General features: G+C 38.5%; 1 protein-coding gene across 27 annotated transcripts in view; it reads left to right on the top strand.

Annotated features, from left to right (window-relative positions):
- Nucleotides 1-13,562, top strand: part of LOC127421299 (CLIP-associating protein 2-like) — a 76,443-nt gene that overhangs the window by 15,644 nt on the left and 47,237 nt on the right. For 26 of the 27 annotated variants that reach the window (XM_051664242.1, XM_051664266.1, XM_051664238.1 and 23 more), the window contains exons 3-6: nucleotides 366-469; nucleotides 803-894; nucleotides 2,780-2,855; nucleotides 6,091-6,188. In XM_051664242.1, the coding sequence (XP_051520202.1) occupies nucleotides 366-469; nucleotides 803-894; nucleotides 2,780-2,855; nucleotides 6,091-6,188 (370 nt within the window). Of the gene's footprint in view, nucleotides 1-365; nucleotides 470-802; nucleotides 895-2,779; nucleotides 2,856-6,090; nucleotides 6,189-10,100; nucleotides 10,262-13,562 lie in introns of those variants that run through there. The other variant, XM_051664259.1, reaches the window with a different exon arrangement.

Below are 13,562 nucleotides of genomic sequence, written 5' to 3'. Positions count from 1 at the left end.
TCTTGATTCAAAAATCATATTTCAAGTTCGATGCATATAAATCGGCAGGATTAGTTATTGATGCATCCAGAAAACAAGTGAATCGTTACACCCCTACAAACCTCGATCAAAATCTTTCTTCCATGGTATCACAAAATGAGGCAGAATGTTAGCCTCATTCACCATTATTTTCATAGATTTTTTTTTTTTTTTTCTCCATACAACAAAATTGAATGGTGAGTAAGGCTGTTAGTCTCTAACTTTCTGCCTATTTTGTTCAGTGTGGAAGTCAAACGGGTTAGGAACAACATGAGAGTGAGTAAATTATTATAGTTGTTTTTTTTTTATTGATCTCTTTAAAATACAAAATCAGTTTTCTCTCTCAGTGGTGCCTGCATTGGTTGATCGTCTGGGTGACGCAAAGGACCAGGTTCGAGAACAGACACAAGCGCTCATTCTGAAGCTGATGGATCAGACAGCAACGCCCATGGTGAGCGACCACGCTCCAAAAGTGACCTAACCGTACAGTGCCAGTTCACTTTTAAATGATCACACACCCAAGCTATTGCATCTACAGTATTCATACAGACAAACAAACCTGCTCTGAAGCCACTGTTTGTGTCTGCTTTCTGAATTGAACCACATTGGATCCTCTTTGCCAGTTTCAGCTGCCAGTAATTCATTACTTCCATCTGAGCATATCCTCTTTTTCTCTCCTGCTTTTGCAGTAATGCTTTGTAATGAGTTAATTACATGAATCTCTTTCTCTTTCTTTACCTCTGGTCTCCCTGCCCTTCTTTTCTCCTTCTGTCTCTTTGTGTAGTATGTTTGGGAGAGGCTGTTTCCCGGCTTCAAACACAAAAATTTCCGCAGTAGAGAGGGACTCTGCCTGTGCTTGGTTGCCACACTAAATGCGTAAGTCTCCCATACAATCCCAGACATTCTCACTTTGTAAACAAACACACATTTGTTGTGTGTCTTGTCCAACAGGGGGCACCGGTCTTCCATATCACGATTGTTGACGCAACCATATTCTCTCAGTTTAAACACTGATATGAGCAGGGTTCCCACATTCATAGAAAACCTGGAAATATCGGGGAATTTTAAGACTGTGATTTCCATGCCTTGAAGTCATGGAAAACCATGGAAATTTCTACAATGAGTGTAAAATTTAAAGGGAAGGTTCACCCAAAAATTAAAATTCTGTCGTGATTTACTCACCCTCATTCGTTCCAAACCTGTATGACTTACTTTATTTCTTTCGTTGAACACAAAAAGATGTAAGCGAGAATATTAGCCTCAGTCACCATTGACTTTAACTGCATCGTTTCTCTAGACAATGAAAGTGAATGGTGACTGAGGCTAATATTCTGCGTAACATCTCCTTTTGTGTTCCACTGGACAAAAAGGAATGCATAAGAGTTTGGAACAATATGAGAGTGAGTAAATAATGACAGAAATGTCAGTTTTGGGTGATCAGTCCCTTTAAGTTATGAGCTTTAAAATATTTAATTGCTAGAAATATATCTTTGAGAGTACAATCTCTCTAGCATAACTGAAAAAAAAAAAAAAATCCTTTTAATAAGGTCCAGTAATCACAAACAACTAGAAAAGTCATAAAGGCAAAGGAAATTCATTCAAAATGTATGGGGACCCAGAAGGAGTGTACATTTGGAATTTAAGCTGATGTGTAAAAGTATTAATTTTACTCATTAAATTCATCATCCTAGAATTCCAAACCACCGTTGTTGACATCTGAATTCACTGATATTTAAAACAATCTCTAATCTAAAGGCTCTTCATTCAGTCACTATCAATCAAAACACATTGGTGAACCATCACTGTTCATTTACTCATTACAAGCTCTCACAATCCCTGAACAAGTGTTAACAAACTCGGCCCACCCATATAATCCTCTTACCTGTTTGTATCGATACCAGGAAGGTCAGATTAACACACATTCTCACTGAAGTGCTGCATATGCACATGTACGTAAACAGAACTTTCTCAGTAATGTTACCCCTCACAGTAGACAAAGGAGCTGTCATTTACACCTGATCACTTCAGTATGCACTTAGCCTAATACAACACAACACTGTTTATTAAATAAAATAATGCTAGGAACCATCTATTTTGCGTTCCTTATGAAACAAGTTTGACCTTGGGTTTTGTGTTATATTAAAGGTTAGATAGTAAGAACTAGTGCTGGATATCAGCAATAACCTTACAATTTTATACACATTGCGATACATTTAAAGCGATTCAGTACATCGCATTGCATCATGATATCATAATTGGGTTGCAACGTGCAAAACATCTGTGCATGATTCAGAGTTTGTGCCTATTTTGACGACCTGCTTCATTCATTAAGCTGTAGGAGATTGCATGAATGCACACACAAAATGTATTGATACAAGGATCTAAAGTATGGAAGCAAGTATATGCTCAGTTTGTTGTCCTAAAACCCAGGAAGAATGTCATTCCTGATGTTTAATTCATTGGTCATAGTCCTTATGTAGCAATTTACATTTTACAGCATGCAATGGTTTCTGAATTCACATAAGCCATTAGAAATTCCAGAGGGAACCCATGGCACATTAGCCTTCAGGTTGGCCATCAAATTGACATCATGACTGATCAGCTAGTGAAGAAAAAGAATTGCAATATATTGAAATATGGTGGTAAAAGCACAATACATGCATCCATGTAGAATTTGAATGGGTGGTGAACTGTCTGCAGTCTAAGCTGACTTGCACTCAGTATTTATTTGTTTCTCTCTCTCTTTTTCTCTCTCTCTTAGGTATGGTGCTCAGCCTTTGAGTTTGAGTAAATTTGTTCCACATCTCTGTACACTAACAGGAGACCAAAACCCCCAGGTATCAATCTACTTGTGTCTGATTGTGTGTCAGTCTGTGTATGTATGCAATGCTTGGAATGTGTGTGAAAAAGGAAAGGGAGTAAGACACACTCCTTGTTTCTGTCTTGTTCTCTTGTTCTTTTGTGTGTGTGCATGTGCGTGCGTGCACAAGGGAGGCAGTCAGCACTAATGCTTGGTTTCTAGACATGTGCAGCTGAGTTGGAGCTCCTGCTGTGGGAACAGATCATTCACAGATATGAGCATTAGATAGCATTAGATAGTATTGGGGTGGGGGGGTTGAGAGTGAGGTCATTTAGAGCAGAGGTTCTTAACTAGGCTTGGGAACTGAGAACCGGTTTTTGTTCAGAACCGGTTCCATTCTTTAAAAAAAAAAAAATGACTTTCGGTTCTCCAGCGTGCAATTTTTCGCCGATGCAGCTGGAACACTGTCCTCAAAAACTCTGACAGTGTTTCCAGCAGAACATCTCTGCAGCAGCACTGCCCTCTACTGACTCTACAGCATAAAAACACACAGTTCTACCAGTGTATTTAATTCCCAAATGAACGAGTCTTGAGCTGGCTCTTTTTACAGCGCAAAACATATGCGCTTCCGGTACAGTTCGATTCCCGAAAGAATTATTCACAGGCGCCGGTTCTTTTGAATCAACAGCGCAAAACACATGGCGCTTCCGGTACAAGTAATCTTATACTGGTGTGCAAGTTATGAATGTCCAACTCGAAATGAAATAAGAACTGTTGAAGTCTCACAAGCCTGAAATACAACATTAGGCTACAAAACACAGTCTAAACTGTCTCTGGAACTGTTACTGTTTATTTAATGATGACCTGCTGTGTCTCTATTAAATCAAGCAGTGCATTTACTGACTGGTTGTTCATATGACAATGTATAATTAAAGATACACAAGTTTTGTTGCAATAAGTGGACTTTTATCAAATAATAAATGAATGAATGAAATCTGCCATCACATTTCGTGTTGGTTTAGATTTCATTATCTAGAGTAAGGATCAATTATTGGATTGTATTTATGTCTCTTAAAAAGTCTGCAAACACACCTTTTACAAGAACTGTATAAAATTTATTCCTGATTGGTTATATCTGCTCTGTACAAATCTGAAATGATCTCATTATTTGGTAACAGACAGCAGAGGGTAGTAAATACAATAAGAATTGCATTTCTCATTTCCAAATAATTCTTTAAAAAAAAGTACTAAAAGAATTACTGGAATCATTAAGGAACTGTAATCATAAAATTCCTTACAATTCCCAAACCTGTTCTGAACTAGTTTTGCTTCAGCAGCCAGGGGCCTCATTTATGAGATGTACGTAGAATGATCCGTCAATGTATGGCAATTTTATTATTAAGATAAATTAAAAAAGATTCTGTACGCATGATTTTTTTTCTAAATGCATTCCATTTTATAATTTGCAAATCATCTTGAAACCATGCACACGTGAATGAGTTAAACAGTTAAAGCGCATGCGCAAGTCTTGTATTTATTTATTAATTAATTCTTTGGTTGGCAAGGTTCTCTAAAAAAAACGAGTGCAGCCACAGGTGCCTTAATCCCCATACACACATGCAGTGACTTACAGCGACAAAGCGACTAGGTCTCATGAATTTTTAGCGAGAGCCAAAGACTTCCGTGAGCACAAGTGTAAGCGACCTCTAGCGACTAGATGTGGGCATGGCAAGCGACACGGCAAAGTTAAGAAAAGTTCAACTTTATGCAAATGAGGAGCGACTTTCAGGAGTGACAACCAATTGAAATGAAGAGCGTGTCAGTGGAACTCACGTCACCTGTGAGATAATGAGTTGAGTGCAGGCAAGACAGATACGTTTCTGTGAGTGATTTTCAATGTTTTATATGATTTGTGTGTAACCACATACATGGATATAATAAAGAATGATGCGCGGAAAAGAGATTGTCGGCAGTCTGAGTGAGTTTGATTCGTACATTGATAGATTGTTAATCTTATTAATGATATGATGCAATGAGCACTGCTGCAGTTCATATAAAAACACTCTCCCCTGCAGAATGTGCAATTTTAGGGACAAGAAAACTGATTCCTTGTTAAATATGAATTAAATCTTAGTTTTACTAGGAAAATGCCTTGTCATCTGTGATCAGATTTTCAAGAGATATGCCAAGACGTGCAGTCCACCAATAACGTTACAGCGACAGCTGTATGAATTCCCACTAGCAACTTCACAGTATAGAGACTAGCGACTTCAATCGATAGTCGCTGCATATACGGGCTATTTCTTGGTTTCTGCCGATATTCTATATATACTATAGCTGATTTATTTTAATATTAAATAGACTAATCCATTCATTGACTGTGTTTACTGTAAATGCACACCATTTTTCAAACATGGTGATTCATATTTTTTTTTAATATTTATTTTTTATCCCCTTTTTCTCCCCAATTTGGAATGCCCAATTCCCACTACTTAGTAGGTCCTCGTGGTGGCGCGGTTAATCACCTCAGTCCAAGTGGTGGAGGACAAGTCTCAGTTGCCTCCGCTTCTGAGACATTCAATCCGCGCATCTTATTACGTGGCTCAATGTGCATGACACCGCGGAGACTCGCAGCATGTGGAGGCTCATGCTACTCTCTGCGATCCACGCACAACTTACCACGTGCCCCATTGAGAGCAAGAACCACTAATCATGACCAAGAGGAGTTTACCCCATGTGACTCTACCCTCTCTAGCAACCGGGCCAATTTGGTTGCTTAGGAGACCTGGCTGGAGTCACTCAGCACACCCTGGATTCAAACTCCAGGGGTGGTAGTCAGCTTCAATACTCGCTGAGCTACCCAGGCCCTTCATATTCTTTTTAAATGTTAATTCCAAAAAGAGGTTTACATTCTCTTGTACATACAATGACATTTGTATAGTCTACATCAGGGGTTCCTAAACTTGTTTTGTCAGCTGAACCCCTTTGACCAAAATGTTTTACCACCTGATATTTTAAGTAATGTTAACCTTTTGAATTATAATACATTTTACGTCTTTGCACTTTTCTTATTATTGTTATATTTTAGTGAACCTTTACATTTATTGTTCTTTTCTTATATTTATAATTTTTTTTCAATTAATTCACCATTTGCATTTCTATCCCAATCAAGATTGCACTACAGTACAGTACATATAATCATGATCTGTCACTTTGTAAGTTTTACTACTAAAAAAACAACACAGTTGTACTAAAGGATGCGTTGTTTACAGGTTCGGGAGGCAGCTATAACAGCCCTGGTGGAAGTGTATCGACATGTAGGAGAGAGGGTGAGAGCAGACCTCATCAAGAGAGATCTACCATCTGCACGGTTAGTGTTGTTACACGTATATACAGTATATAGACGCACACACTCACATACTATTCCAACCAGACACAACAGAAAAACCAGTACTGCAGCACCTTCTCTACACTACACCAGAAGTACATGCTTACTGGAATCCAAAATGTCAGATTTTATGGACATAAGGACACTACGCCAAGCCAACAAGCATGATTCTGTCCAATACCCAGACACGTGTTATACCCGCACCACAGACTGTATTTACTTTGCCTGTGTTTAGTGTGATTTGCCACCAGATTGTTTCAGGATTGGTATGATTACTCCAGAGGCCACAAGTCACCCAAAATGAAAATTGTCATTTACTCACCACCATCATGTCGTTCCAAACCTGTATGACTTATGCGGAACACAATGGTATATGTTTTAATGAATATTGCTGTACATTTTTTTTAATGCAATGGCAGTGAATAGTGAGCTTGTTTACATGCACACCAGAAAGCTGATTATTGCGAGAACCTTCTTAAGACACAAAAGTGGCTTTTGCATTTACATGCACTTTGTAAGCTTCATTATCTTTACCCCCATATGCATGTGGCTTTGTTAGAAAGCAACATTCTCCACAGCAACGTAATTTCACCCTGATGTAATTTCCCCCAGATGTGCGCTCTTCAAAACCCTTAAGAACGACGCCTATGCGTTTATATGGCCACATAAGCCGCATTCACTGGCAGAAACCTAGTTGTGTTAAAATGATTGATGTACAGTATGTCATCATGAAATGAGATCTTCCCCTCGAAATCCAAACACAAGTGGTCACAGGAGATACATTTGAGACCCATGGGTAGTACCAGGTGGAAACAGGAATTCGTCTTGGCTGACCACATGTGGTCAGATAACCGAAAACGCATCTTAAAGGAATATTCCGGGTTCAGTACAAGTTAAACTCAATCGACAGCATTTGTGGCATAATATTGATTACCACAAAAATTTATTTTGACTTCCCCTCCTTTTCTTTAAAAAAAGCAAAAATCTGGGTTACAGTGAGGTACTTACAATGGAAGTGAATGGGGGCCAATCTGTACAAATTAAAATGCTCACTGTTTCAAAAGTATAGCAACAGCACATAAACAATATGCATGTTAACATGATTTTAGTGTGATAAAATCGCTTACAAACCTTTTCTGTGTAAAGTTATAGCCAATTTTACAACTTCATTGCCATGACAATGTAATGTCAACAAACCCTAAAACGTCAATGAAAATGACAATTAAAACAACTTTACAGCTGAAATAATACATTAGTTATAACAGAAAAATGAATGTAAGTGCTTTTATAAAATTATAAGCTTCACATTTCTGCCTTTTTAAAACCCTTCAAAAATTGGCGCCATTCACCTCCATTGTAAGTGCCTCACTGCAACCTCGATTTTTAAAAAAAATTTTATCCCCTTTTCTCCCAATTTGGAATGCCCAATTCCCACTACTTAGTAGGTCCTCATGGTGGCACGGTTACTCACCTTAATCCAGGTGGCGGAGGACAAATCTCCGTTGCCTCCGCTTCTAAGACCATCAATCCACACATCTTATCATGTGGCTCACTGTGCATGACACCGCGGAGACTCACAGCACGTGGAGGCTCATTCTACTCTCTGTGATCCACGCACAATTTACCACGCACCCCACTGAGAGCGAGAACCACTAATCGTGACCATGAGGAGGTTACCCCATGTGACTCTACCCTCCCTAGCAGCCGGGCCAATTTGGTTGCTTAGGAGACCTGGATGGAGTCACTCAGCACACCCTGGATTCGAACTCGCGACTCCAGAGGTGGGGTTTTGCTTTTTTTAAAAGAACGAGTTGAAATTTTTTTTTCGTGGTAATCAACATTATGCCACAAATGCTGTCGACTGAGTTTAACTTGAATTGAATCCAGAATATTCCTTTTAATGCCAGGTTGTTTTAAGCAACCCAAGTCCTCATGTCAAGACTTCAGCTTAAAAAATTACTTACATTTCAGGTTGTTTCTCATCAAAACATATCGGATGTCTTTAGAAGACTTGGAATGTGACCCATGAGACTCATGGACTAATTTTATGATACTTCTTAGGTCCTTTTATTAAGATTTTAAATGAGTCACTATCAACTGCCATTGCATTGAAAAGACAAACGGAAACAACGATATATTTATTAACATCTTTTGTGTTCCACATAAGAAAATAAGTAGTATGGGTTTGGAACACACGAAGGTGAGTAAATTATGGCATAATTTTCATTTTTGCATGAAACATTCCTTTAAAGTCTTTATATTTTTTTAGTCCCCATGGATAGCTACCGTTGGAGGGATGGGTTTTCCATTTGCTCTTGAGATCAGGCTATCGATTTCAAATAACCAAACAGCACATTTAAAAAACATCATAGAATAGCGGCATAGAAATCTATTACTGAGATTATTGCGGAACTGTTAAGAATTTCAGTACATGCACAGTGTTGGACATGCTTGTACTGCAATTTGAACTCTCAAATCAGAGTTTCCTGTTAAAGAACACTTTACAGTTTTTTTTTTTTTTTTTAAACTTTCATTGCAAACTGATGAAATATTGGAGGCTGACGTCAGTACATTATGTTAATCTGTGATAATTGTAGTTTTTTGCAAGACAGTGTCTAATACTCCTGCATTCCTCTCTGTCTGATGTAAGATCCTTCAGGCTGTTGGACAGTCTTCACTGGCCACATCTTGAACATTTCATGAAGACTATTTTAATGCCAATTAGGGATGATGCTGAATCAATTTATTTTGTGTGTTCATAGTGGTTTATATTTCAGTAGAACAGTTTTTCCCCCTCTCTCATGGTTTCATGGTCCCAGATTTTGGCACTGTCCTTCATGTTAATTCTCCATTCTGGCAGAATCAGCGTTCAGATCTAATATACACACAGAGTGACTCACTTTTAGCATAATCCAGATGTTTCTATACAGATTATATAGGGTCGAAGCTGGTATATATTCAGCTTGGTTTCCATAGTAACAGTGTGATGTGTCAGATTGTCTGGTGTGTGACATGGCTATGACTCTGACACACATCTCTGACAATACAGCTGGTCAAGTGCTCACAAATGTGTGTTGTCTGAATGAGGGTAGTGTTAATTAAATTTTGGTCATCATTTACTCACCCTCATGTTGCTCCAAACCTTTATGACTTTCTTCCGTGGAACATTAAAGGAGACGTTTGGCTGAATTTTAGCCTCAGTCATATTCACTGTCATTACATGTTTGTTTTTGTTTGTTTTTTCACTCAATGAAAGTGAATGGTGACTGACATTCTGTATTCTGCCTAACAAGTCATGTGGGTTTTTGAACAACATGAAGGTGAGTAAATGATGAAAGAATTTTCATTTTAGGCGAACTATCCCTTTAAGGAATATTTGATTTGTGTTTTCATTGTTTGTTAGGTTTATAAGTTCACATTTTCATTTCCTTTTTTGTGTATGTATAATTTTGAAAGGGCCAAGGTTGTTTGTCTCTTACACTTTGCCTTTGCAATCCTGTTTCATTACATCATCTTGATATGATATGATCTGATTACCCTCACTCGAGGGGGTTGCAGACACGGGTCCAAAAATTATAACTCTAAGCTAGTGTATATACAAAAACTGTATTTCGGCGTCTGTGCTGCCTTTATGTGAGAGGAAGATGGAGGGTGTAAGAAAGGACATGCGTATTGTTGACATGGATACGGTTTGAAAGGACACGGCCGTGAGCGGGAGGCCCTGTCAGTCAAAACAGGAAGGAAGGAGAGCGAGAGGGCAATCTGAATCAAAGCAAGATGGGGGGCAGTGTGGAGTGTGTGTGTGTGTGTGTTTGTCTGTGCCTGGAGGGGGAGGGGTGTGAGCCCTGAGCCTCTGAGCTTTAGCCCCTCCCCCTGGTGTGTGTTCCAGACATGAGGTTATGTAAAGGGGAATAGAATCCTTGCGCTGTCTCTGACACACACACACTCGCTTGGTGGGTAGTTTCTTAGTTTTTCACCACGCATAGCATTCGTCAGGAGTTACTGGTCTTTTCAACGCTCCTCGTCCACATATCAAAGGCAGTATGACTGAGCAGGTGGGTGGGACCTCATGCTGTTCCTCTGTTACCCTTTCTCTTCCTTTCTCTTGTCGCATGTCTCCTTAATTCTATTCTTATTCTCGTCCACGTCTCATTCTCGGTCTTGTTTCCTTTGAGGCTGTTTTGTCTTTCTGCCACTGCACCATTTTAGATAGAGAGAGCAGAGATCCTAAATCGGTTGTCAAGTCATTTTTATTTATGTAGCGCTTTTCACAACACACATCATTTCAAAGCAGCTTTACAGTAAATCATGCTTTAACAGAAAATGAAACTGTAATATCTGTAAAATCTTCAAGTCGTCATTGTGTAGTTTGATTAAATATGATTGTAAATTGTGTATAAAAATAAATAATTAAATAATTGTATTTAGAACCCCAGTGAGCATGCCGAAGGCGACTTTGGCAAGGAACACAAAACTCCATAAGATGTTGGTTAATGGAGAAAAATAACACTGGGAGAAACCAGGCTCACTGTGGGGGCCAGTTCCCCTCTGGCTAAACCGCATGAATATAATGCCAATATTAGTTATTTATGTGCAGTGCAAGTCATGGTTTAAAAATAGGAAACTAAGTAAGTGTGAAGGGTCAGTGTTTAAACAAAGATTTTGTATGAACTATAAGATTAATGACTAATGTGTTTGAAGTTCATCCTGGATTAACTGCAGAAGTTCACATAGATGCATTGTCCTTTGTTAGTTGGCTGATGAAGACTTTTGCTGGCAATTAATTGAAAGTCTATGTATTCCAGGTTGTGTTAATAGGGATTGATGATCGGTGTGTTTGTGTATAAGAACATGCTTGATCTGCAAGCATTGCATTAACCAAAGGGATGCACTGACATGTGGCCTTGAATGTACGTCTATATGCATACTGCATGTGAGAAAGTGAGCGCACGCATGATATTACAGGATATTGGTTCACATTTGTCTGTCTCAAGGACTGTTGAGCCAGCACTTTTACCTGAACATGAGCAGTTGTTTATGCTACTCATGCAGGAATTAAGCATCATAGTTTGTTCATTGTCTTTGTCTTTATTGTTACACTGCTGTACGTTGGGCTTATGAGTAGGGATGGGAGTCATAAGAAATGTAACAATTCTGATTATTCTTAACGATTCCGGTTCCTTAACGGTTCCATTAACAATTGTTTTAGTACTTTTGAGGAAGAAATATTTGGAAAAAATAAATGCAATTAATATTGTATTTACATCCCTTAGCAGCCTGTTAAAGGGATAGTTCACCCAAAAATTTAAATTCTTTCATCATTTACTCATCCTCATGCCATCCCAGATGTGTATGACTTTCTTCTGCTGAACACAAAGATTTTTAGAAGAATATCTCAGCTCTGTTGGTCCTCATAGTGCAAGTCAACAGGGTCCAAAATGTTGAAGCTCAAAAAAAGCACACAAAGGCAGCATAAAAGTAATCCATATGTCTCCAGTGGTTAAATCCATGTCTTCAGAAGCGATATGATAGGTGTGGGTGAGAAACAGGTCAATATTTAAGTCCTTTTTTTTTTATTTTATTTTTTTTTTACTGTAAATCTCCCCTTTCAAACAGCCCTCAAGCACTCTTCTCTCCTAAGAGTACTTTTGTTTTTGGCGATTCACCGATATGGGATTTAGATACCGATTTTAGAGAGGGAAAATTCACAGATTACCGATATTGTGGCCAATATTTTACATTTTTGTGCTGGAATGAAAGCAGGCCTTTTCTATGTGTATTTTACTGATTTTGCACCGATATGATATGCAAAGGTACTCAGAATGCTGCTTTCTTATATTTTTATCAAAGAATATTTGACGTTATTATTATACATTGTCAACAAATTCTAGAAATGAACACTGAGAAAATAAGCATAAATAAAAATACAATAAATAGCTAAATAAACATCAGTACTGTTTATTATCAGTCAAATGCTGACTATATTAATACTGCCGAGTCAAGATTAACAGCGGCAGCGGTGTTACACTATTCTGCTGTACAAGTTCAGGGGAAACTTTCAAATGTGGAAAACCAGACTTCTAATTATTAAATTTTATAAATGCAACGACTGGAATTGTTCGGTTGAAGGGGGTACGAAACTGTGAGTCCTGAACAAAACAGTTTGGTGAATACATGTTTACTCATTAGCTTCCACTCAGCTGACAAGCAATGAAAGTAGCTACGTGGTTAGCTAGTTAGCTATAAGCTCGTTGTCATGGAGAGTAAAAGACGGATGTTGTTTATTTTACTTTCCAGTATTGTGTCTCACCAACTAGGTAATAACATAGCGTGAAATCAACACTCAAGAGACACAATCCACCACCGCACCGTTGTCTGCTGAGCTGCAAAAAGATGCTCTGATGTTTACATTTCAATCTGCTACATTACTGACTGCACTGACAAACTAAAGCTGGCTAACGGCAAACAGACATGAGTGACGTGGTTGTCAGGGACAGGGTTAACGTTATATTAGTTATATTGAAAAGGGAAAATGATGGGGTCATTGTTTATTAAGTTTCCATTATGTATTTCACAAACTAGTTAACTTATCGAGAAGACACCGCTGAACACCGCCTGTCTGCAGAGCCACCGTCAGCTCAGCTCTGTAAACAATTGGGTCGGAGCGTGCTCTGCTGGACAAACTACGCTATGACACCAATTCTAAAGCATTGTTTTCTACATTATATGTTCTGAAAAAAAGTTTTCATATTGGTAAACATATACGCCGATACCGATATATCGGTGAAAGGCTAATGTCGGCCGACCGATATATCGGTCGGGCACTAATTGCCACCTACTGGGCAGCTTTCAAGAAATGCTAGTACTGTAAATGAAATGTGTTGTTCCAATGCTGAGAAGTGAGGTTTGGTAAGTAGCTTTCCCTGAAGACTTACTACAAGTGACATACATTTCTGACAGTAGTATTTGAGAATGTATATAACAGTTAAACTTGTCTATATCTGTAATTGCTCTCTATCAGAAGCAGCATTGTTTTGATGGAAAGATTAAGGCCTTGGGGATGTTGCTATAGCATGATTCAGCATGAAAAATGCAGGATGTATTTTTGTGCAATGAAACTTAAGGAGAAAAGTGGTCATTGGGTTTTGATTGCCCCATACCTTCCCATTATGTCTGTCTGTCTTTGTAGGTTGTGATCTTTTCTTGGTTAGGATAACTCAAGGACTTCAATAGACAAGCTGTAATGTGACTAGAGACAATTTTCATTTATGGATGAACTTTTTTTAAGGTATATTGTTGTAGGGCACTATGAATTCCATGTTGCGGAAAACACGGACGAAATCATGGAATCCAGTC

Source organism: Myxocyprinus asiaticus, chromosome 30 (assembly GCF_019703515.2).
Source record: "Myxocyprinus asiaticus isolate MX2 ecotype Aquarium Trade chromosome 30, UBuf_Myxa_2, whole genome shotgun sequence".
Taxonomy (NCBI): Eukaryota; Metazoa; Chordata; class Actinopteri; order Cypriniformes; family Catostomidae; genus Myxocyprinus; species Myxocyprinus asiaticus.
This window is presented reverse-complemented; position numbering and strand designations above follow the sequence as displayed.